The sequence below is a fragment of the Electrona antarctica genome, assembly GCF_951216825.1.
Source record: "Electrona antarctica genome assembly, chromosome: 12".
Classification (NCBI taxonomy): Eukaryota; Metazoa; Chordata; class Actinopteri; order Myctophiformes; family Myctophidae; genus Electrona; species Electrona antarctica.
In genome coordinates this window covers 41,352,935-41,377,343 of record NC_136793.1, presented here as the reverse complement: position 1 = coordinate 41,377,343, position 24,409 = coordinate 41,352,935, and the positions used below count along the sequence as shown (strand labels likewise).

Genomic DNA, 24,409 nt, shown 5'->3' with positions numbered 1-24,409 from the left:
GTTGGTACCTGTCCTGAAAGACAAGGCTGGGAAGCTATAAAATAGCCCTATTGCTCTTGCCAGTGTCTTGTCTAAAATAGAAAGAATCCTACTAACTAGACTGGAGCTGTGTATCTTCACAACTGATAATCAGTTTGGGTTTAAAAGAAAGCATATAGCACTGATCTATGTATTTATGCCTATATATTGCCTATGTATTCATTAGGAGATTGTTGACAAATACAAGAACCAGAATACCACTGTATTTGTATGCTTTATTGACGTGTTGAGAGCTTTTGATAGGGTCAGTCATGGCAAGTTATTTATGAAATTGATTGATAGTATACCAAAAATACAAAATACCATGGGCTTCAACAATTATTGAAGATCTGCACTCAGTATGGTAACGATTTTGATAAAATATAATGCCAAAAAAGTAACATTGTGATTGTGAGAAGCAGAGAAGACAGGAATGTATCTTTCAATTGTGTGATTGTCCTCTCATAATATACAAGGAAGTAAAATACCTTGGTCATGTCCTCACTTATGATTGGATGGATGACAGAGATACATTTTTTTTCTTACCATGGCCACTCAGGGGCTCCGTACGATTCACTTGGTCTTGCTCCAAAATAAGATCGTCCAGTGTCCCTCCGTCCTCTGTCTAACATGTCCAGTGTCCCTCCATCCTCTGTCCAACATGTCCAGTGTCCCTCCGTCCTCTGTCTAACATGTCCAGTGTCCCTCCGTCCTCTGTCTAACATGTCCAGTGTCCCTCCGTCCTCTGTCTAACATGTCCAGTGTCCCTCCGCACCGGGTCTACAGTACAGTACACAGGAGGGCTTCTGTTGCGGTACGTGTCTTGGACACACATGTTTTTGGCACTGGCAGAATTGGGGATCAGCCAACAAACCTCCAACTACTACACTGCCTATGGGATGAGCATACCACCCTGCCATCCTGAAGGCGTGGGCAACAGAGCCTTTCTCTCGTCAAAATGTTCACACCACCAAGCTCTCATCTTTTGATACTGTAACTGTGGTTTGAAGTGTGGGTGAAAGCAGGAAGCTGAAATCAAAGGCGTCAGCAGAATTCCCCTCATTATTATGACTAAACACGCGTATAAAATATTTCTATTGAAAACTACATCCAAAATCTAAAGCCAATCTCCTATTTCTCTGGAAAAATAGCGGTTATTTTAGGTCTATCTGTGAGCATGATTATGGTTGTGCAGAGAGGTCGTGGAAATAGGAGACAGTGAGGATTTCTATGGCAGCTCTGAATACAGGAAAGCCATGTCTGCAGAGGCAAGGAAGCAACCAGGTGCTCAACGGAGACGTGCAGGTATACGAAATATAAAAATCACACCTGTGTGAAGTGAGGGGCGCTCTTATCATCTTACATCAATTACAATGTTTGTTTGAGCAAGGGGTGCTAATGCTTGTTTTAGTCCTCAAAACAAACATTACATTTCTCTTTATTGTCTATGACGTTTTCTTAAACAAGCATCGTTGAAAAACAAACATTAAAGCTGTATATAGGAGGGGCCCTCAAAAATAGTAAAAAGGTGCTCCTGGGATCAATCATGGTAAAACATCTATAGGAAAAAGGTGGAGATCCGGGCAAACTTAATAGTTAAAATGGAGGAAAACTTTATTAAACCAACATGTTTCGACCTATACCGGTCTTCATCAGGGCGGGCCTTGCCTTGTCTGCTTTTGCTTCTCTGTTGGTATCGGACCCACTTCTCATGATGTGAAAGGATTGTGTCACAAACAAAAGCTTTTGCATCTTGACCCTCCACATGAGTTACCCTGAGGCAAGGGTAGAATGCTTGTGTTATATAATGCAAATGAAACCATATTTGAGAGACCACTTTATGGTATGTAAAACAATGTGTAGCAATAATAACTTCCCGATGTGGATTGTCTGATCTAAAGCTTAGCAAGTGTATGGAGTTCTCAGGGCAGGGGCAATATATTGTAGGCCTATATCGTGATATGAGACTATAGATATCGTCTGAGACTTTGGATATCATAGCCTAATATCATTAAGATATGGCATAAGTGTTTTCCTTTCATGGTTTAATCAATTTATAGAGAGACAATTAGAGTTTGACACAATATCGATATCGCAGTATTTGGTCAAAAATATTGTGATTTTATCCATAGCTCTATAGTCCCAGTTATTTCTTTCCTTTTGCATAGTAGCTAAAGCCCGGGACATAATGGATAAATAAGTGCTAGCAACTCCATGGCATTGTATCAGTAACATAGCATTAAGAGACCACCAAACTTCAATTTGATTTGCACTTCAATTTGATTGATTTACCGGTATCTATGATTTACTATGTCATAATTTCATTTGAGCAGGGTTATGGGTATTATAGCGTACCGTACACCAGTATGTGTAGGGGATTCATTATACACACATTACAATTCTCAATAATTAACTTTGTACAAATGGGTTCATTTGGCTACATGTGTACATACTCAGAGATAAACGAACACTCAGACGTTTACAGTATAGTACCAATCCATCCATACCCCACATTTGTCCCCCTGGGGCTGGCCTGTGTGGGCACCTTGACTTACGGTACAGCCACTTCAAAGTTAGCGGTCCATTAACCACTAGTAATTAAAGTGTCACTTTAAATGGCATTGGCTGCACTGCTCTCTCTGGACTGTAAAAACGAGTTGCGTAGAAAACTTGCTTTCTTTTAGCAGTCCACCCTCATTACCAGAATAAAGGGAAAGAGGTCTGGCAAATGGTGGTGTAATGAATAAATAATAAAGCTTTTCCATGTACGACCCAAGGACTGTAATATGTTGATCATAATTTCCTGTCCCTAGTTCCCCATGTTATGTCAGGCAGTAAAATTTGCCACAAATTAATTGGAGGAGACAAAACAGTGTCAGAAAAAACAATGTTCTGTTGAAATAACATTTGCTTTCACAGCTGCACACATTTCACACATGCAAGCATGCTCATTCTTCCAATACATGTCCACATATTACGTCTGTTGTGCTTCCCAGATGCTAGTGTACAATGTGTACAAGAAAATAGAGAAATATTTCCGTGTGAGCAGCAAGTAATTGCAACAACTGTCTGTGTCCCTTTTACAATTTCAGAGAAAGGAGATTCAAAAGTCTATACGTTGACTCAACATCTGGTGAAAATATGAGTAGTCATACCAGAAGGGCTGTCCCCTGTGGTGTGTGTGTGTGTGTGTGTGCGTGTGTGCGTGCGTGCGTGCGTGCGTGCGTGCGTGCGTGCGTGCGTGCGTGCGTGCGTGCGTGCGTGCGTGCGTGCGTGCGTGCGTGCGTGCGTGCGTGCGTGCGTTGATGAGAGTTGGCCATCATATGAGCACAGGGATTGCATGGAAGAGCACAAGTGTATACTGTATATCACAGCATAATGCAGTACATGGACTGCAGGGAAGCTGTTAGATGATAATGTCCATTTCTGATGGTAATTGATTATAAAGGCTATTTTTCTGCTAATTTGTAATGGTACATATAAAGTTAATCTGTTCTGATGTGCTCAGAATCAAAAATACAGTTATGGACTTTACGTAAATTATTGTCAAGGTACTGTCAGTCATGCTAGTAGACCTTCTTTGAAGTGATCACATAGCCTAAATGACACATTTAGCTCAACAGTGGAGTGATTATGAAAAAAGAAAAAAAAGATCTTGGAAAATTAAATTAGGTTTTCAGAGTTTTAGGGTGTTCCGCTTTGCCAACCTCAATATAATAACTGTTAAACTATTACAACCTGAGAAGTGTTGATATTGGCAGCGTGACCATGCAGGCAGTAAAACTGTGCCACATTCACATTGAGCTGCCATACTATATGATCATATTCCATTTGCAATTCATTGTGTATATGACACAGACCAGAGTAGTGCTGCAGTCAATATTTAACTAACTAGTAACCTTGACATTCAGCATTGTTTAGTTCCATTTAAAATGTAACTTTCAGATTATTGAATGATGGTCTGCAGTTACAACAAAAGCACAATAGTTTGCTCTTCTTATTATACAACTTCTAGCAGTATGAGGAACTGGGCCTAAGTCCAACAGCATTGAAAGAATGTATTTCCTAGCCTATTTAATAACAAAATAAAAAATAATAATATCAATCTACAGACCTCGTAAATCACAGACATGTTTACGAGTCCTGCTAGCTTGTTAAAGTAAATCCCACTGTGGACACCTCAGGTGTGAGAGTACTGTAGGTTACACTTTTGAGGTACTTTTACTACTGGAGTATTTCAAATATTCAATACTTTTACTTCTATACCCTCAGAGGCCAACAATTATTTGAAAATGTTAGTTACCAGTTACTTTTTAGATTTTGATTATTATTACAATACATACATTAATTACTTCAGCCCTATATACATTTCGGCCATTTGAAAATAACCGATCTACAAGCTCACAATGTGTCGCAACTCGCAATGCAACACATTGTGAGCTTGTAGATATTTGTAGATATTTTCAATAATATTGTACATTTGATAACCTTAAATGGGACATTTTGCACAATTTTACTTTTACTTTTGGTACTTTAAGTACATTTTTATACCAATACTTTTGTACTTTTACTCAAGTACATTTTGAATTCCAGACTTCTACTTGTAACAGTATTTATATATTACAGTATTGATACTTTTATTTAAGTAACAAATGTGAATACTTTTTCCACCACTGCATATTGGGCAGCTTGTGGGAAGGACGTTTCTGGATCCAGTCCAGTGCCGGATCACCGATAGTCAAAGGTCAAGAAAACACTGACTGTCAGCTGGGTAGAAAACAGCGGAGTTTGAGGACCAATTCTGCTTGTTTTGCTTGGTTAGACTCTCTGCTCTCATTGAGCTATTTTACTACCAGTTATTATATGAATGGGCAGAACTCTTGCAGCCTATAGCTATAAGTAGAACAAATCACACGTATACGGTGCTGTATGTACATGTCTCTGTTGGGGAATTATTTTCACCTCCAAGAGGTGTAGGCTACAGAAATTATGCAGAGGCAAGGATCTATTACAGTGCCTCCGGTTGGTTGGTTGGTCCCCCATCACCACCACCACCACCACCAAAACACGCACGCACGCACGCACGCACGCACGCACGCACGCACGCACGCACGCACGCACGCACGCACGCACGCACGCACGCACGCACGCACGCACGCACGCACGCACGCACGCACGCACACACACACACACACACACACACACACACACACACACACACACACACACACACACACACACACACACACACACACACACACACACACACACACACACACACACACACACACACACACACACACACACACACACACACACACACAATATGAGGACCCGGGAAGTGTGCCAAAACCACTAAAAAAATAAAGAAATAAGACGAATTTAATCCCTGTCAAGAACATGCCAAAGCCAGGGCAATAGATTAAAGGCTGCTTCCAAAAAACAACATTTGAGGAGGGGGACAATAATCCCATTTATTCCATGAGATGCTTTTCTTTTTTATACATATATACAAGACTCTTTCTTTGGCTGGGTATGAAAATTGATTCTTTTGTTTTTGGTTCATATCATTTTACGCAGTAGCTCTGCCACTGTGGACTTACTCTTGCCAGGGATAATTTAAGGCAGTTTTGTCTGAATGTGCGATTGAGTGCATACTGCAGAGGGTGAAATATAGGCTACTGTAATGCAGATGAAAAGTCTACTGTTCTCAGAGTTTATATACCTGTCATAAGCAGAGGTACCTCATAACCAATGCTGTTATCAATTCAAGGGGTGACACTATAAAGCAACATTATTAAAGCACACTGCAGCTTTAAGATCATGACGTAATTAATTGTGTAGAAGCCAAGGTATACAATCAGTGGAAGAAGTCCATGAGTATAGTTGACCAACATGTAGGCTACTATTATTGTACATGTGCATTTGTGTGGTGAGCACACACACACACACACACACACACACTCACTCACTCACTCACTCACTCTCTCACTCTCTCACTCTCTCACTCTCTCACTCTCTCACTCTCTCACTCTCTCACTCACTCACTCACTCACTGTCTGTCTGTCTGTCTGTCTCACTGTCTGTCTCACTGTCTGTCTCACTCACTCACTCACTGTCTCACGCACGCGCACACACACACACACACACACACACACACACACACACACACACACACACACACACACACACACACACACACACACACACACACACACACACACACACACACACACACACACACACACACACACACACAGGGTAAAGAATGCTGTCATTGAAAGACAACACTTCCCTCTACTGGGGGCATTACTGACTCACACAACAGTATAAGTAAAAGTTAAAGAAAAAACCTAAAACGCGCACGCGCACGCACACACACACACACACACACACACACACACACACACACACACACACACACACACACACACACACACACACACACACACACACACACACACACACACACACACACACACACACACACACACACACACACACACACACACACACACACACACACACGTATTGGCAATATGCTATGCAGTGCACTGTGCACGTGCTGTATTTGTGTGATTCCGCTAGATGGGGCAAATGTATCACTGGTGAGCAGGTGCCTGAATCTGTTGCTATGGTGATGACACTGATCACAACCTGGACACACACATACACACTCACACAGTCAATGCACGACGCCCTGACAGCAGTGTACTATGTCATATCTCATAGGACTACAATAAAACCCAGTGGCTAGAAATACGCGACTTTAAATTGAATATGTAGCTTTCAGTCTACACCATCAAACAAACAAAAAAGTATTCCAACACCAACTGAACGTGGGGAAAAGATTCTCTCACTTCCCATGATGCATCGCTTTATTTTGTAGTAGCTCTGGGAGATGAGAGAGATACTGACACACAGCCGCCCTCTATAGTCTGTATCATCATCCGACCAACACCAAAATCATCTGACAGCATTAACGACATGCCACGCAACATAAGACGCACATAGCCGGCGTGGCTTGCCTATCCAGCCTCACTTTACAATCATTTACAAAACAGTCGGTCGTCGTGCTTTCGACAATAAGGTAAGTTAATTTCACGCGTAGGGTATAGGGTAAGGTGCCATTGTAGCCGAGTAAGCTATTCAGCTAGCTTTGCTTGATGCCACTGACATTGGATTGGACAGCTCCTCCTCTCTATTAGCAGCAATCCTAGAATAAATTGTTAGCTACCCTAGCTAATGTAGCACCGTGTGATGATGATGATGATGATAACCCCACGACGTCTTGCAGTGATCATGGCATGACCTATAAAGGCCACTGTCTGTATCGACGACAACAAAAGTAGAGGAGTAGCCGACATCGACAGTAAGGTTCATATGGCTGGCCGCGGATGAAGTGACGGCACGCCAGGCCCCGATTGTTTACAAAAACAAATGTGTCATTTTCAAAAATGTATTGATTTTGTATTTCCTGAAATAGCCCGTTGGCTGAAGCTTTACCAATAAATGTGGTACTCAGTGATTTACGGATCGCCAACGTTCGATTCATGTTGTGAATAGTGGATGGGGTGCTGTCCGCAATGCAGGTGCTGAAATTGTAAGTGCCGTGAAAAGTCGGTATGCTATGAAGCGTCTCTGCAGCTCTTTGCATGCTATTACTTAAACTGCAGCCAATGGCAATTAATGTCGGTTGTGTTTAATTTCACCATTATACTTTATTTACGTTTGATAATTGTGCGATTTGTTTGTTGTAATTTCACTGTATACTTGCATTTTTAAAAGGCTCTGTTATTATTAGCCTAAATCAACTTAAAATAAAACGTGTTGACAGAAACATTTTGGTAGTGTGATCTTATACAATTTAATTGGATAACCCCCCTGGTATAGTAAGTCTAGTTTGAGTTTGGGAGATTGCATTAAGTAAACTAAAGTAATTAAATTAAATATATTAATGAATACAATGCTGCCCTCAAGCAGCATAATATGTAGCCCGAATTTGACTAAAAAGTTTGCATATCATGAGAACCTCCCTCTGCCTATACTTGTACACAGGAGGAACATCAACCACGAGATGTCTTGTAGATGCTGTGGGTTGCTAGCTACTAGTCTGTTACACTGCTGCAGTTCATTGATTATTTATACACACTCTATGGGGAAATGCTGCCTTGTTGTGTGTTATGAAAAGGAAGACACAGCATTGCAAGCATGTGGCCAGTTTCCTAATAAGATGTGCCTGGGCAGGGGGCACTGCCAAAAACCTGCTAGTGCTACTACAGGAAACTGTAGTATTTGTTTTAATATTGTATGTACTGTATACTATAGTAGCGTTGTCGCCAGGTCTATGGCTATCTGTTTCCACGTGGAACGCTAGCCTATTCTTGGAAAGGAGCAGGATGAGAGATATGCTTGCCATGCAGGGTTTACCGGAAGGACTCTGGATTACTCATCTATTATAGATGATCTCTCCACCCTTTATGACACACCATTGACTGTGTCTGTGATTACGTGGCTGTGCTGTGCTGAGGAGGTCAAGTCGATCCACGCTGTCCCCTTTACTTTTGTAACCAGTAATAAAAAAGGGGAGTGGGTTCATGTCCAGAGAGGTGACACAGGATGCATAATTCATGTCAGTGTGCGATGATGTAATCGAGAGAAGCACCGAGATGTTTTATTGAAGAACGTTAATGTATGCAGGGGAAGTGCTTTCTCTGCACTAGCCGTGGGGGGGGGGGGGGGGGGGGGGGGGGACACACACCATGGAACTGAGTGATGATGGTCTCTGTGTCTGGCATTGCTCTGGAGGTAAGGGCATCCAATGAGGCATGGAGAAAGAGGGAGAGTGTGTGTGTGTGTGTGTGTGTGTGTGTGTGGGCGGAGTGTTGGAGTGACGAGGAGGGGGGGGGGGGGGTTGCCATCATGCCACACCCTGTGTCACTCTGTTGTCTCCCCCCCCCCCCCCCTTTATTGTGTTGGCTGCTGCACAATTCTTAAAGGCTGTGTTTCTGTCATGTTTTTCTTGAGAGTAGCCTACCTGTTGTGCTACAGGATGTTAACAGTGACATTTGCTAAATCCAGGTTACCGTTATGTTCTGCCTGAATCATATTTCCTTTCCCTAGACATTTATGCGTGCTTAGAGATTTTAAGTTAATGTCTTTCTTACGGTAATTTTTATATTCAGTGCTGAAGAGGACTATTTCTCAACCCAACAGCATTACGGTAAATTCAAGCGATATATTACAGTGTTATACCCTTGAGACATGTCTCCTCTGAAGGTTCATATTACAGTGTTATACCCTTGAGACATGTCTCCTCTGAAGGTTCAGATATATTACAGTGTTATACCCTTGAGACATGTCTCCTCTGAAGGTTTAGATATATTACAGTGTTATACCCTTGAGACATGTCTCCTCTGAAGGTTCATATTACAGTGTTATACCCTTGAGACATGTCTCCTCTGAAGGTTCAGACAGCCCACTTTCTCTGATGGTACGATCAATAGCTCAACATCAGCAGTTTGTTGGCCAATTACAGTGAGCTACAAAGTCATACAGGGCCTATTTATGGCCCCTCTCCTTTTCTCTGCACAAAGCCTTGTTTTAGCGTTGGTCTACCCTGATTAATGATGACATGATGATATTATTTATATGAGTGCACCTCTTCCGCTGATCAATAGATGAAGCTATAATGTTAACTTTAACTACACATTTTTTTTATTACCACACACAAACACATTTAAAAAATGTATTTATGTCCACACAAAGGAAATTTCATACACGGACATACATATTTCAGGTGCAGCAAAGTTACATCCACAAAATCAAGGCATTATATCCTCAGTCATGATACAACAAGCATGATATGAAAGAGCAGCAGCGTCTTCGCCATACATGGCGGTGGCCAATCATAGCAGAGACAGCACAACACTCTGCCAGCCCGCCTGCCTCGTTTCTGGGCATCCCAAGTTGTGGAAACCCAACCCACCCCCAAACAATGTCAGGCAATACTAAAACAACCCCTATACTTATTATACTATATCATACACAATATGACATAATTTGCCAAGATGAGAACTAAAGTCCTAAAAGATAGCTAAAATACCTTCATGGCATCATACAATTTATTTATGCTGAAAATATGATTCAGTTTACTCAGTTAGTTTATTTGATGCTACTGTATGTATGCAATTCAACTAATTTGGTGCTGGATGTGTGGATGTCATAGTGACATACAGGTGTAGAACGTGCAGCTCGTTATAGGAGTGTGCATTCATGCACACACCATACTGTACTTCTTGCCTTGCTTTTTTCTTTTAGTTTTCTTTTTATACTATACAAGAGATCATCAATACTAGTTAGGCGCAGTAAAAGTATATTGAAATAAAAACATTTCTGTAAATATACTTTACAGAAATGTCTTTTGGCATGGTAGAAGACTTGTTAGGTCCAGTTGCAAATAGCAGATTATTTTATGACGTTTTTGAGGGAGGGTAGGGAGTCACAATGGTCCGGGAAGCACTCGGTAGAGCACTCGCCTTTCAAGTTCAACCGCAAGGTCATGGGTTCGATCCTGGGCACCGCCAACTCGGTGTACGAGTAGCACGGCTTGATGTTGTGCCGTTAATTACTGGGATCTGATGGTAGGTGTTGCGCTCCACCTCAGCATTCCATCTCCCAGAGGTCTAGCGCATTGAAACCGGGATAGACGCCCGCACCCTGGCTGATACCGACAATAAACCTCTCTGACTTACTTCCTAACTTAGGGAGTCAAACTTTTTGATGGCTGTTGCTAGGGCATTCCACATTTTGGTGGCATTATAGTAGAATGAATTCATCCCTATGTTTGTGTCGAATCTGGGGGGAATGAGATCAGTAGACTAGAGCTCCCTGTGGTGTTGTGCCTGAGGGCGTCACTCACTTTTTTGTGCTGAGTTTGAAGTCGGCCGGTCAAACAGTTCAGACAGATGTGAACTACGAACAGACGAACAACGGACACAGAGATTTATAATTAGATACTGCTTCTTTCCTGATGACAATGCTGTCTGTGTATCTGGTGGGCTTTTCTTATGAGAAATAAATGATTCTTAAATGTGGTGACAGTCTTGTGTAAAACAGTGTTTAAATGGTCATTTACATAAGGTTCTGGATGGATGTTGTGGTACGGTTGTGTGGAGCAGCCATCTTGGCTCAGTCAATCATATTTTATTTTCAACAATAATGTTTAACTGTTACGACCTTATATGGAGTCTCGAGGCTAAGGAGTAACACATATAACTAAAAAGTGACACAAACCAGAGTAACCAAAAAAGTGAACATTTATTAATAATCTTGAGGTTACAGAAGTTGATAGAGAATGTCAATAGGGAAAGCATATCATCGGGGAGGCCAAGGCTAAAACAACAAACAAAACTCCACCCTACCTGAAAAGGAAAAGATAAGATACGGCACTCCAAACAAAAATGACAATCTAAGCTCCCTAACTAAATATAAACAAAGTCAAACAAATTAAATGGCAGCACCCCCCTACCAAGCTACCCTTGTCTTTACTTTAAACACTCAGTATTAAAGTTACCTTATCAAGCACTCGGCAGCATAAGGCATATGGCACACAGCCTACAGACTTGGAACACAGGATTGAAATGCTAGCTACAAACAAAGGGTTCAGCACATGGAGGTGAGGGATGGCAAATGGGCTGAAGTGGTGTTCATCACAGGTTTTTATAATGACTGGCTGATGAGATGAGGCCCAGGTGTGCCTCCAAACAAGCCACTCCTCCAATCTCCACTCGACTCCACCCTCCAAACACCATGTAGGGCACAGAAATCACTCAGGAGGGTTTACACACAATATGAGGCCACATAGGGCCGTAACAATAACAAAATAACAAAACTTACTTAAATACATTCCAACATACCTCTCCCTCCCCCCTCCCCCAACAGATATTCAAATACAGTACAAAACAAAGAAAGGAAAAAAACACGTACGTACAAAAACATAACAAAAATGACTAAGATAATACAACAGTACAGTCAATCCTATCTTAACATGTTTGATTTAGTCATTCAAAGTGGCAAGTGGCTTTCATTGTGGATGGATTTGATGGTATTGTCCAATAGCAATCATTTCAGTCACTCATCCAAAGCAGATTATCTTGGCCAGTTTCACTCACAGGCAAAGTAGAAGCTGGAGCACATCCCAAACCAACTGTTTATGGTGAAAGGGTGAGAATTAACGGCTTGATCTCCAGATGGGACAGCAGTTATTTAACCACCCCCCCCCCCCTCTCTCTCTCTCTCTCTCTCGCTCTGTATCTCCATCTCGGTCATGCTTTTCCCTCCGTTGTTTCACCATCTCCCCTCCTGTCATCCAGGTTTGCATGTCATAGCGGCTGTGGTGTCCATTTGAGTGTAGTCGTCAGCCATGGCATCAGCCAATGTCACCCTGGAGAATCAGCTGCACAGTGCCCAGAAGAACCTGCTGTTCCTCCAGCAGGACCATGCCAGCACATTGAAGGGGCTCCACACAGAGATCCGCAAGTTACAACAACACTGCTCAGGTAAACCCATCACACACCCCCTCATCTCATCTCTCCATGATGATGTAGACTAGACAGGCTCAGCAAGAGGGATTTATCTGAATTATACTTTGTCGAACGACAGAGTCATGCACTGTGATTATTCATTGCGTTCTGAGCTTGTAGATCGTCGTTATACGACAGAGTATAAATTAAGCATAAGCAGAGCAGCATCTATATAGACAACCTAGTAGAGAGTTGCTGGTGCAAAGTGCGTAGGTTCTTTCAACTGTTGCACTTTCATTCATACTGATGGAGAGAAGCAGCCATGATGGATATTTACCTATAGATATTCTCAACCACACAAGATCACTAGCCGTGTCTGTGACGAAGCCATGATTTATCTAGCCCATCATATTAAGCTGACCTGGAACTCTCACTAATCCTGGTTAGACAGTAGTGGGCCATATGGAGCACAGGGCACTGCTGTCATTGATTTCCCTAAACAAGTCGGGCTCCTGCTAGGTGCCTACTGATCAGTCTGAGGAGCATGCTCTTGGATAGCTTAGCACACAGGTCACTGCCTGATTGCTTGCTGACATATGACCCTCTTCTCTTTTCACAGAGCTGACATATGAGCTGACCGTGAGAAGCTCCGATCCCTCAGGTAAGAACTTTCGCAGGCCTTGCCACAGCACAGGGCATTAGTTTCATATTTGGCAATTACTGTCTAGTCCACGCCGGTGCTGCTAAGCGCATAACACTGCTAATCCATGATAGAGATTGAATTAACGAAATCGAGTACAACTAGTCGTGTATAGTATATCTTTGGTCCGTCCAACACTTTACTTCCAAACAAGATCTCTTGAAAACTACAGGCTGGATTGCAGTTGGGTTAGCGGTGCACTTTCATGTAGAGAATGAACCCTGCTGATTTGAGTGACCCCATGGCCTTTCCTAGTATAGTGCCATCTTTACAGTATCAAAAATCTAGCAAAATCTAATCGAATTACCATGAAACAGACTCTCAACATGTTGTGGTGAAGTCGGATGGATTTTGATTGCAAGCAGTGTGCTCGTGTTGGGTCTATATAGGTCAATCTACTATCAAATGAGCTCTTTAAATACTAGAGAAATACTGTGCTGGAGGACTGCACTAGATTTTAGACCGGGTCAGAGTTGGTCGAAAGCGTAGGGCTCTATGTTGTGTTTCTCTATGTCTGCATTTGGAAATTGTTTCTGTGAAGTGCAGAGATTCTTTTAAACAAAATGTCCTTACACCGTTTTTAAAGACATTATGCTGCAGAAAATTAGATCAGATTGGTAAATGCGTCACTCATGCCTCAGTCCTGAAAGATTGAATGCTTTCTTAAATTGTGCTTAGAATAAGGTTTGGCCTGGATCTCAAACGTGCCGTGAAAGTGCCCAAGACCAGTTAAAATCCATAAAGCAGCCAAGGGCTATAAATATAAGAGTTCTCTGCTATACACAAACGACGGCTGTGTCTGCCCAAGACGTAATGTAGAGCAAGAGGGTCTGACAGTAGCCTGTAACACATGACTTCTTCTGGTCCGTGTGTGCGTGCGTGGGGGGGGGGGCATTGACATTGCAACCAATGTTTGTTTCAAGCACTGTTTCATAGTTGCTCCATTCAGTATTTTAGCTGTGACGTGAGCGCGAGCACGTGAGATACTTCCGGGTCCTACTTTTGTGTCCCCATAGAGTTATACTGTGACGCTCCGTCGGACTAAATCTGAGACGAAAACAACCACGAAAGTCTCATTTTACCGCTTTCCTCGCAACAACAAAGCTGCGCTGCTCTCCCAAATCTGGCTGTGACAGGCCGTCTGCCCCACACGGAATACTATCGCCATTTTATTTCATTGTGTCAACTAAATCCTCATTAATGCAAACTAGATTCAACATACTCAAGCCTGCAAACATTCTAAATATGCCCCCGAAATATTTTACTGAGCAAATGGACTGTTACCACCTTCAATAATAATGATAATAGTCTTTATTGTCTCCACATCCTATTTTTTTTTGTCATGGAAACTTGTACAAAACATTAATAATTCTACTCGAGTTGGAAGCATTAAGACCCATTTTAACCCTCAATGGCTTCCTTTCTGAAAAATAACGTCATTGTAAAAAGATTCACGCGTTTAGATATTCTATTTACAATGAGATGCGGACGGGAGCTGGTGCCACTTGGACCCGGACGTAACGTAGCACTACAAAATGACGTCGGACTTAAATACTGAATTGTCCCTGACCTGGCTCGAAGAAGATCCAGACAAGGCTAGACTATCTTTCTAATTTTTTAACCAGACTTAACCTTCTGCACCTATGCAGATAAGTCTGGTTGAAAACGTAGAAACATGGTCTAGCCTTGTCTGGATCTTCTATAACTGAAGAAATGTTCCTTTATAACAGGATGTCGGAAGGGTATATCGGTTCCATGCTCCCCCCCCCAATACTGATGCAGTTCTGAGCAATATGGTTATGGGGCTGCTGTCAGACGCTCTATCTGGTTAACTGTGGGACAACACAGAGATTGCAGTGCAGGAAATGAGATTATGTGTCATAGTGCTAATGCACAGACTCCACCCTGCTTAGTGCAGCAGGGCTTGGCTGTGCCAGTTGGGGGAGAAAACGCACGCACGCACGCACGCACGCACGCACGCACGCACGCACGCACGCACGCACGCACGCACGCACGCACGCACGCACGCACACACACACACACACACACACACACACACACACACACGCACAGGCGGCAATCCCCCCGAGCTAGTATGAAAACAATAACCATGTCCTTCATCAGCCATTTCTGTGATAGGGAAGAATGACCAGACCAGAAAACTATACTATTGAGCAGCCAAGGTCGACAATATAGAGCGTCGCAGTCCCGCCCCTACCAGGGCCCAGGAAATTATTCCCCGTTCATTTTCCTCATAGACATTTCAAAAAGTATTTATTTAAAGACCTTTTAAGACTCGTACAAAGCCAACTCTAGTTGTGAGAAATCATGACAACAAACACAATTTTTCGGGCAGAACAAATAATTAGAAAGAAAAAGAAAACGTTGTGTTTGTTGTCATGATTTGTTACAACTCGAGTTGGCTTAGTTTGTCCGCGGTGTAAACGTCTTTAAATAAATACTTTTTGAAAAGCCTATGGAGAAAATTCACTTCTGGGTCTCACGTCATCATGAAAGGGGGCGGGACTGCGACGCTCTCTAGGACTCACACAGCAGCAGGAAGCCCAACACCTAAGCATTTAAACACTTGTTGTTTTTGTTGTTTATTTTTATTTATACAGAGGGAACGATTCAGGAAATAAACACATTTTATGCCATAATATAAAACTAGTGCCGTACCCGGTACTATGAGGTCAGTACCCATTGGGCCTCATGCGCCAATAAGTTCCTAACTTTTCCTCTTACATTTCTTCCTAAGTGAATTCCTAAGAGAAGTCCAGTCAGATTCATGAAACGTTCTTAAGTAGGCAGAATTGTTCGTAAGCATGTTCTTATGATGATGAATCCAAATCCTCGTAACTTGAAGGGGTGTGCCAGTTCATTCAAATAATCATAGGTAGACGCCCCACATATCCTAATTAACATCCTAATTACCATAGGGAACCGCCCCACCAATCCCATATAAGGCATTGGGAATTCACTTTTCTACCTGTGTTCACCCAGGTGGGTGTGGTTTTGCATGACTCCATGGCCTTGCCTGCAGTCACACCTGTGTGTGATTGCAGCACACAGAAATCACAGGACCTCACACATAGAAATAAAGTTGAGTGAAGTCAAGAATACCTAAACTAAAGTCTAAATATGGTGGAACACCAGACTCCAATAATACTGTGGAGGTACTGAAGTGAACAGAATTTCAATATTTCAATATTTTCAATAATCATGAATGTATTTCATTATTTATCTCACAATAGTCAACTTGGGGGGGGGGGGGGGGGGGGGTGATGGTGGGTGCATGGGGTGGGGGTTATGTGGTGGGTATGGTGCGTTGGGTTGGGTTGTGAACTCTAAACCAGTGGTTCTCAAACATTTTCATGTCAAGGACCCCCAAATTGACATGCATTCTGCAGACCCCCATATGAAAATATTTTCTGCTAGGGAAATGTTTTGAAGATTTATCAAAATGTTTCGAAAATAGCCGATCTACAAGCTCAAAATGGGCAGTAATGGGACACGTTTGTGAGCTTGTAGATTGGCTATTTTCAAAGTATAAAATGGGATTAAAGTGGTAAATGTTCCATATTTTGCTGTGGACTGCCTGGAACTTCCTCAAGGACCCCTTGAGGTCCTCAGACCAAACTTTGAGCATCATGCAGATGGCGCTGTTTTTCCTTTATGTTTTCAGATTGCACTTAAGAACGAAAAAGGCACCCTAAGAGTGCTCCACAGTGTGCGTAGATTCTGTTCTTACCTACGAACAAATCACAGCTAAGAAAAGATTGAGGGATCCCAAAACCTTCTTAAAAACTTCCTAAGTGGGTCTAAGAACAAATTTCCTCTTAAGAACTTCTTAAGAACGGTTGGCGCATGAGGCCCAGTGTCCTTATAATGCAAATAAAAAATACACAAACCCGTGGAATAGCGCCCTCTAGCAACATTTAAGTCAGACTTTGGTGCTCTATACAGTCCAAGTTAAACTCTTGAGTCTTTGTCTGCAGAGGAGGGTGAGGTGATTCAGGGTGAGGGCTGCACTAAGAGACAGCAATGAAGGTCGGAGGACGGCAGTGGCCTTTCTATCTACCAGAGCTGTAATATGAGACTGGCGCTCTCTTCTCACTGCTGATGATTTACCATAGGCTCGCACTGTCCCCCCACCCCCCCCTCCCAACATCACCTGACAGACTGTGTGGTCAATGTCTGCACTTACATAATGTACTAATGTTGTGTGTGTGTGTGTGTGTGTGTGTGTGTGTGTGTGTGTGTGTGTGTGTGTGTGTGTGTGTGTGTGTGTGTGTGTGTGTGTGTGTGTGTGTGTGTGTGTGTGTGTGTGTGTGTGTGTGTGTGTGTGCACAGACAGCAGCGAGGCACGCTGCAAGGAGCTGCAGAGGAGGTGTGAAGAGCTAGAGGCCCAGCTGAAGGAGAAAGAGGAGGAGAACACGGAGCTGCTGAGGGACCTGGAGCAGAAGAACGCCATGATCTCCGTCCTGGAGAACACCATCAAGGAGCGGGAGAAGAAGTACATGGAGGAGCTGAAGATGAAGAGCCACAAGCTGGCCATCCTGTCCGGCGAGCTGGAGCAGAGGGCCAGCACCATTGCCTATCTCACCTCCCAGCTCCACGCCACCAAGAAGAAGCTTTTGGCCGGGAGCTCCTCCGAGGGCAGCCCCAACGTCAGCCCCATAGCCTCCTCCTACAAGCCCACCCCGCCGCCCGCCAAGGACAGGCAGCCGGAAACCCCCCGCCGCCGCATGAAGAAGAGCCTCTCCCAGCCCCTACACCCGGAGCTGACCGAGGTGTACCGGCTCAGCCCAGACGGAAGTCGGCGAATGGTCCTCCGCGAGGCGGTGGACGCCATGCCCGACCCCACGCCCTTCCTGCAGGCAGGTAGAGAGACGCCCGAACCGCAGATGATGCGGCGACCTGCCGTTATCCCCCCCATTGCCCCTGACCGCTCCCCCGTCGTCACTCCCCTGGGTGCCTCGTCCAGTCCCCGCCACAGCCCCGCACGGGACCGGCAGCATCGGGCACATGTGGGTGTGGCCCACCGCATTCCCCACGAAACCCCTCCCCTTGCCCCTCCCCAAGCAGAGCTGGAGACACTTGCCGTGGATCAGGTGAATGGAGGCAAGGTGGTGGGGAAGCGCTCTGGGGCAGACAGAACAGTTTAACTGGCTTCATGCATAAACATACATACACATACACACACACACACATGTAAACATACATGTACTGCACACATACACACTGTACACAACACGTGCACATTAAGCTGCAAGAGCAGGAAGGAGCCTCACCCACTGTGTAACCTGCTTTTTATGCAAAACTGCTATTCAAAAAGAAGAAAAACAAAACATTAATCACTTTGTTTATTGATCTTCCTTAAAAAAGAAACAAAACATTTCCATGGACTACAACTGTATTTCATGATGTGGAAAAGGACTACAACTGTACTTCATGGTGTAGAAAAGGACTACGACTGTACTTCACAGCATGCCAAATGTATTCCTTTAGATGCCCCCATGTGACTTACTCAACCATACATGTATTTTTGCTTTAACCTTCAACTCACTCCGTCGTACAGTATGTGGTGCATACTGTACTGTACAACACAATTCTCGGCCAAATACCTGCATCAGTGCCTGTCGGATTGGTTTATTCATTCACATACTGTATAGTCATCGCTATTGCTTAACTATCTCTGTCTGTTATACATTTTCTCTGCAGCACATGTCAAGAGCCTATTATCAACATGTTCGCAGCTACAGGCATAATGTAGATGATTAAAGTACTATTCCCTGAATGTCTTTCATCTTAATGTGATGTCAGTATATGAATATTACGGTAGTAAAGCGTTATTTGCTATTTTAACTGGCTGGTCCAAAAGGTGAAAAGCAAACATTCCACTGGCTTTTGCTAACTGGAAAAAAAGCATTGATTTAAATGCAGTACGATATAATGTTGATAAGGGAGCTGTTTGTGTGTGTGCGTGTGTGCGTGCGTGCGTGCGTGCGTGCGTGCGTGCGTGCGTGCGTGCGTGCGTGCGTGCGTGCGTGCGACTGAGAGATTGAGTATTTCAAGGCAGATGCATGAGGTTGGTTCTGTACTGTAGGAGAAGTGACGTTTTTGGCTTAAATAATGTCTTAATTGTCTCGATAATATTTGTGATAAGGGCATTTGACAAACATAGAGTAGTTGACAACACTGCTCTCACAGAACTTTGTGATATTATTACTTGTTCTTTATAAAAGACTACATTTGTAATGGATTCTTTTTTTATTTACTGTTTAATATAGAATGTGGGAAAAAAGAAACCCACCTCAGATATTGACAATAGTAATAGACCTCAAATGCTGAACATACTCACGTAATGCCCTGCTTTTCACTGTAGATGCACTGGTCCTTGAAAACTACAGTATATCGATCAACACAATAAAGCAAGCTTTCTTTTGTTTTTTGTTAATTCTGTCATTTGTCAAGATGAGCTATAGACTACACTAAACTATCTCTGCACTTCAGAACCACATCAATCTAACTGGAATTATTAATTGCTGGTCTGCATTATATAATATTGACACCCAACACATTTTTGAGTAGCGCTAGGGCCTCTAACGTCTGGCTTTCAGACATGACATCATGTGGCAGCCAAGTCTATTGACATTCAAGTTTTCTATAAGCAGCTGGAATTGGAACAGGAAATGGGTATGCCACCACATACATACATACATACATACATACATACAGGTACATACATAAAAAGGTGAAAATCACAGAAAAGGCTATAGTCCATTGTGACGGAAAAGCGTGACGGAAAAGCGTGACGGCTGGTCAGGCTCCTATTTGGCCTCACCCCCCGAACCCACCTCATCCCTGCCCAATTTGACAGGCTGGAATGGTTTAGGGTCGACGACAGAGTACAGCATCTTGCAATGGGTCTGGTCCACAAGATTCGATACACCACCAAGATACCCATGTACCTGTCTAAATACTTCTTTAATGTTAACGAAGTCCACACCCACAACACCAGAGGGAGTGCAACGAACCATGTACAACCCAGATTCGGCACAAACAAGGGACTAAATTATTTTCGCTCCTATGCCACCAAAATGTGGAACGCCCTACCAACAGTCATTAAGACATGCAAATCCCTTGACTCCTTCAAAACCGCTCTCAAAGGGCACCTACGGACGGCTGCAATTCGAAACTGGCCATCGTAAAATCTGAATCCCCCCCCACCCTTTTTTGTTTCTTTTCCCTTTTTACCGCCTTTATGATGAATTCCTGTTCTGTTCTTTGACTATATAGAAGTGTCTATTTGTACGTCTCTAAATGTTTTGATGAATTGAACAAGGTGGACCCTCTTGTAAACAAGTGTAATGCTTAATTGGGTCGTCCACTCACAGTTAACAGTCTTTGTATAGAGTTTGTGCTTGAAATGTACTGTAATTCTGCAAACTGTTAATACATATTCCAATCAATCAATCAATCAATACATACATACATACATGACAATCAGACACATGAATGTGCAAGCCAGCTACGACATCGCTTTGGGAAACAGTAATACACTTCAGAGGTCAGGGCTGCAGCCCTTATTAGTCATTAACTTTAGTAATACGCATACTTGGCTTCTTCGCATTATAGTGGAGCTTTTTTGTTTTATCCTTTAGACAGAATATATACAGTGAAGTATATGTTAATATAAATGGATAAAGAGGTCAGTCAGTCAATCAGTTGTAGCAGTTTCCAGTTGAAAATGAGTGTGGACTGGTGCCAGTTGTTCTGCAAAATATAGTATTTGAGGGAGGAGAATCCTTCAGCTTTATCTCTCCGAGTCTGAATAGAGGTGCTTTCGCTTTCAATGGAAAATGAACTGTGACATCCTAGCAGGTCATTGTTTTAGCCTGGCCCCAGCCCTGAATGACTGCAGTTCCTAAATATTGCCACTAGATGTCCACCTTGGACTAGTGGACTACATATCTTCCAGGCATCACATGGAAATCACAAATCCGGTATTGTAGAAGCACTAGATTCAGTAGTAGATGTAGTAGTATCTTATTGGTCCTCACTACTATTTTAAATGGCACCATTTCCTTCTACTGACTGCATTTCAGAGGTAGGCTGTGAACAGTTCAGAAGCCTAATACCAATGACCTCATGGGGGATTCCTAGTGCCAAATGGCTCTGTTCTGACTTGTGTCACAAGAAAAGTGATATACAAATAAAGTTTGTTATTACAAGTAAGACGCGCGAACGCGGGAAGCGAACGCAGCTCGTAAATTGCAAAAACAACAATTAGAATAAATTACGTAATTTTTTAAGGTTTTTTTTAAGTTCTCTTTTTTGTGTTTTTTAAGTTTTTTTTTTAAGTTACTTTTTTTTTAATTTAAGTTTTTTTAAAGTTTTTCCTTTTAAAGTTTTTCCCTTTTAAGTTTTTTTTTGAAGTTAAGTTTTTTTGAAGTTAAGTTTTGTTTGTGTGTGTGTGTGTGTGCGTGAGTTTTTCCTTTTTAAGTTTTTTTTTAAGCTAAGTTTTTTTTTAAGTTAAGTTTTTTTAAGCTAAGTTGTGTGTGTGTGTGTGCGTGCGTTTTTCCTTTTTAAGTTTTGTTTTTAAGTGAAGTTTTTTTTTAAGTTAAGTTTTTTTTAAGTTAAGTTTTGTGTGTGTGTGTGTGTGTGCGTGCGTGCGTGCGTGCGTGCGTGCGTGCGTGTGTGTGTGCGTGCATGTGTGTGTTTTTGTGTGTGATACAGCTGCGCCCTCTGGTGGTGGGCGGGTTGTGTTACAGCGTGACAGACACACACACAGACAGACATGATCTGCTGGGTCTCATAGTAAATGCTCACTGCGTTCGCAATATACGCTGTATCTTACCTTGTGGTATATATACGGCTGTGTTCATTGGAGTAACCTTTGGTGTGGTTTCTTACATTTTTTTACTTTCTTTTTTTTAAACTTTTTTACTTACTATTTTTTCTGCACCATTTTGTTTTTCTCTACTGTAAGAACACAATAACTTTATTTCATACAGAAGGATGGTCTTCCTGCTTTCTTTGTCGCACCCCCAACGGTGCCATGGTGGACTATGCATGGCAGGGGCGTCCTCTTCCCTGAGCCAAGCCTAAGCCTGACCGCATACCAACAAGTATAATGGATCAGGGAGCAGAATCATTTTTTTAATATAGTTACACCAAAATGTAGAACAATTGTCAGTGGTTGTCACCAATATTGTCATGTGTGCCATACCTTGTGGAAGGGATTGAGGTGACTGCTCCTCTGGATCTACTCGCACCTGTGGAAGGGATTGGGATGACTTGCCTTCTTCTGGATCCAACTCTTTTCCTGGTTTAAAGAGAAATTACACATTTTGTAGTTGGCTGTGCAACAGCTACTGACAAAACTGTACTCTAATACATTATGTCATGTGCTTACATCACAAGACGTATGAAAACTGTCTACTTGTTTGAAGAGAAATCTAAAAGTTACCCTTTCGAAATGACTGATTTTCGGGGAAGATCTGTAGCATACAATCTTGTAGGGAAGTCTTCCACTACCACCCGCCTTGTCTTTAAAGTACAGATAAGTAAGGACAGAGAGAGAGGGGTGGAGAAAGAGGACGAGAGAGAACAATAAGCAAATTGCAGTTTTGACCATCATATATGGGACATATATCAACATTCAGACATGGATATCAGACCATTGCAAGAACAGACTATGCTAGACAGACTGATGCTTTGCCATATTGAACAATAACCATTATCCTTACTAATGTAAACTAACGAATTTGAATCACATCTACTGTACCTGATAATGCCAAAAAGAGCTTACTGTATTTCTGGTTGAAATACAGTAACTGTATGATTTGGGGTGTTACAGTACAGTACAGTAGAGGGACCCCCTGGGGACCTCTACCCGGTAACTCTGTAATTTCTCTATCATTTTTATCCCATGATTTTGCAACCCATTTTAACACCCAGTGTCAATTAGCTAATGTAATCCTGGGCGCTACACTTCCTCTGCCAACCTGGGGGGCATCGGACTGACCTCATGCTTCCTTCTATGCATGAGGAGTCCAAGGACTCCAAGCTGCTTCTTTTCACATGACAGGGGAGAGTTTCCCCGGCCAGACGTAGCGCGTGGAAGGAACACGTTATTCCGACCAGTTCCTTTCCCCTCCATCAGACGCCCCGGCTGACCAGGGGGAGGCAGTTTAGAGACCAGGATTACTGCATGTTTTTGTGAGGGTACCTACCCTATAGGGGACACGGGGAGAACATGCAAACTCCACACAGAAAGGCCCTTTGTTGATCTTGATGATCCAGCCAAACTCCAAAGAATTGGCATGCCGATGTGGCTGCCGTGCTGCTGGAGTCTCATGCATGTAAAACCCATCACACTAACTGGCATGCACACAATTGTGCACTTTGAGTAAAAGTGTTATTTCATTTTGTGTTATTATTTTGTTTGTATACCACATTTCTTTTCTGCATAGACTTATATTCTAATTAAAGCACCCAATTCAAATAAAAGTTAAAGGGGGACATTTAGAATTGTTATATTTGTATGTTCATGTCTTTTGATAATAAAAAAAACAAATGATTACGAGAAATACAATAAAAGTGAAAGTAAAGACAAAAATCGTAATGAGTTATTGAATAAAAAGATTTATATTGATATCTCAATGATAAGATGATCCTTAATGGTCAAAACAATATCAGAAATGAATTATAAATGTCAGAATTAGTTGACTTATTGCACTTATTTTTACTCCTATAACAATGGCCAATGTCTTCGGAATGGCAAAATGACCATGACCATGACCTTTCAAGGTCAATAACACCCAAAATGATTAAAATAGTATCAGAAACGAATTCCACACACCTGAATTAGTCAGGATGGAGGTATTACATGTGCAAATACACAGAAATAAAAAAGTTGTATTTTCATCATAGCCGATGGCGGCCATTTTTGATGTGGCCATTGCGCCATTCGTGGAACTATGGCGGACGAGCACCTCGTTGATTTTTCATGTCTAGGGACCCATTGACTCAGTTCAAGTGAGAAATTCCCCCAACACCAAATTGCGAGAAGGTCTACAGGCAGGTACAGGACTATGTGTGGGTATTAGGTGGTGTGTCGGCTATTTTTAAATCTAGTCTTAATCACCGTTAGTTTTTA

At 42.5% G+C, this 24,409-nt stretch overlaps 1 protein-coding gene across 1 annotated transcript; it reads left to right on the top strand.

Annotated features, from left to right (window-relative positions):
• The first annotated feature begins 6,933 nt into the window (after positions 1-6,933).
• ccdc92 (coiled-coil domain containing 92) lies at positions 6,934-19,691 on the top strand. The gene is made up of 4 exons (XM_079517254.1): positions 6,934-7,108; positions 12,393-12,578; positions 13,162-13,203; positions 17,596-19,691. The coding sequence occupies exons 2-4, from the start codon at positions 12,443-12,445 to the stop codon at positions 18,408-18,410; spliced, it is 993 nt and encodes a 330-aa protein (XP_079373380.1). The 5' UTR covers positions 6,934-7,108; positions 12,393-12,442; the 3' UTR covers positions 18,411-19,691.
• Positions 19,692-24,409: the final 4,718 nt, after the last annotated feature.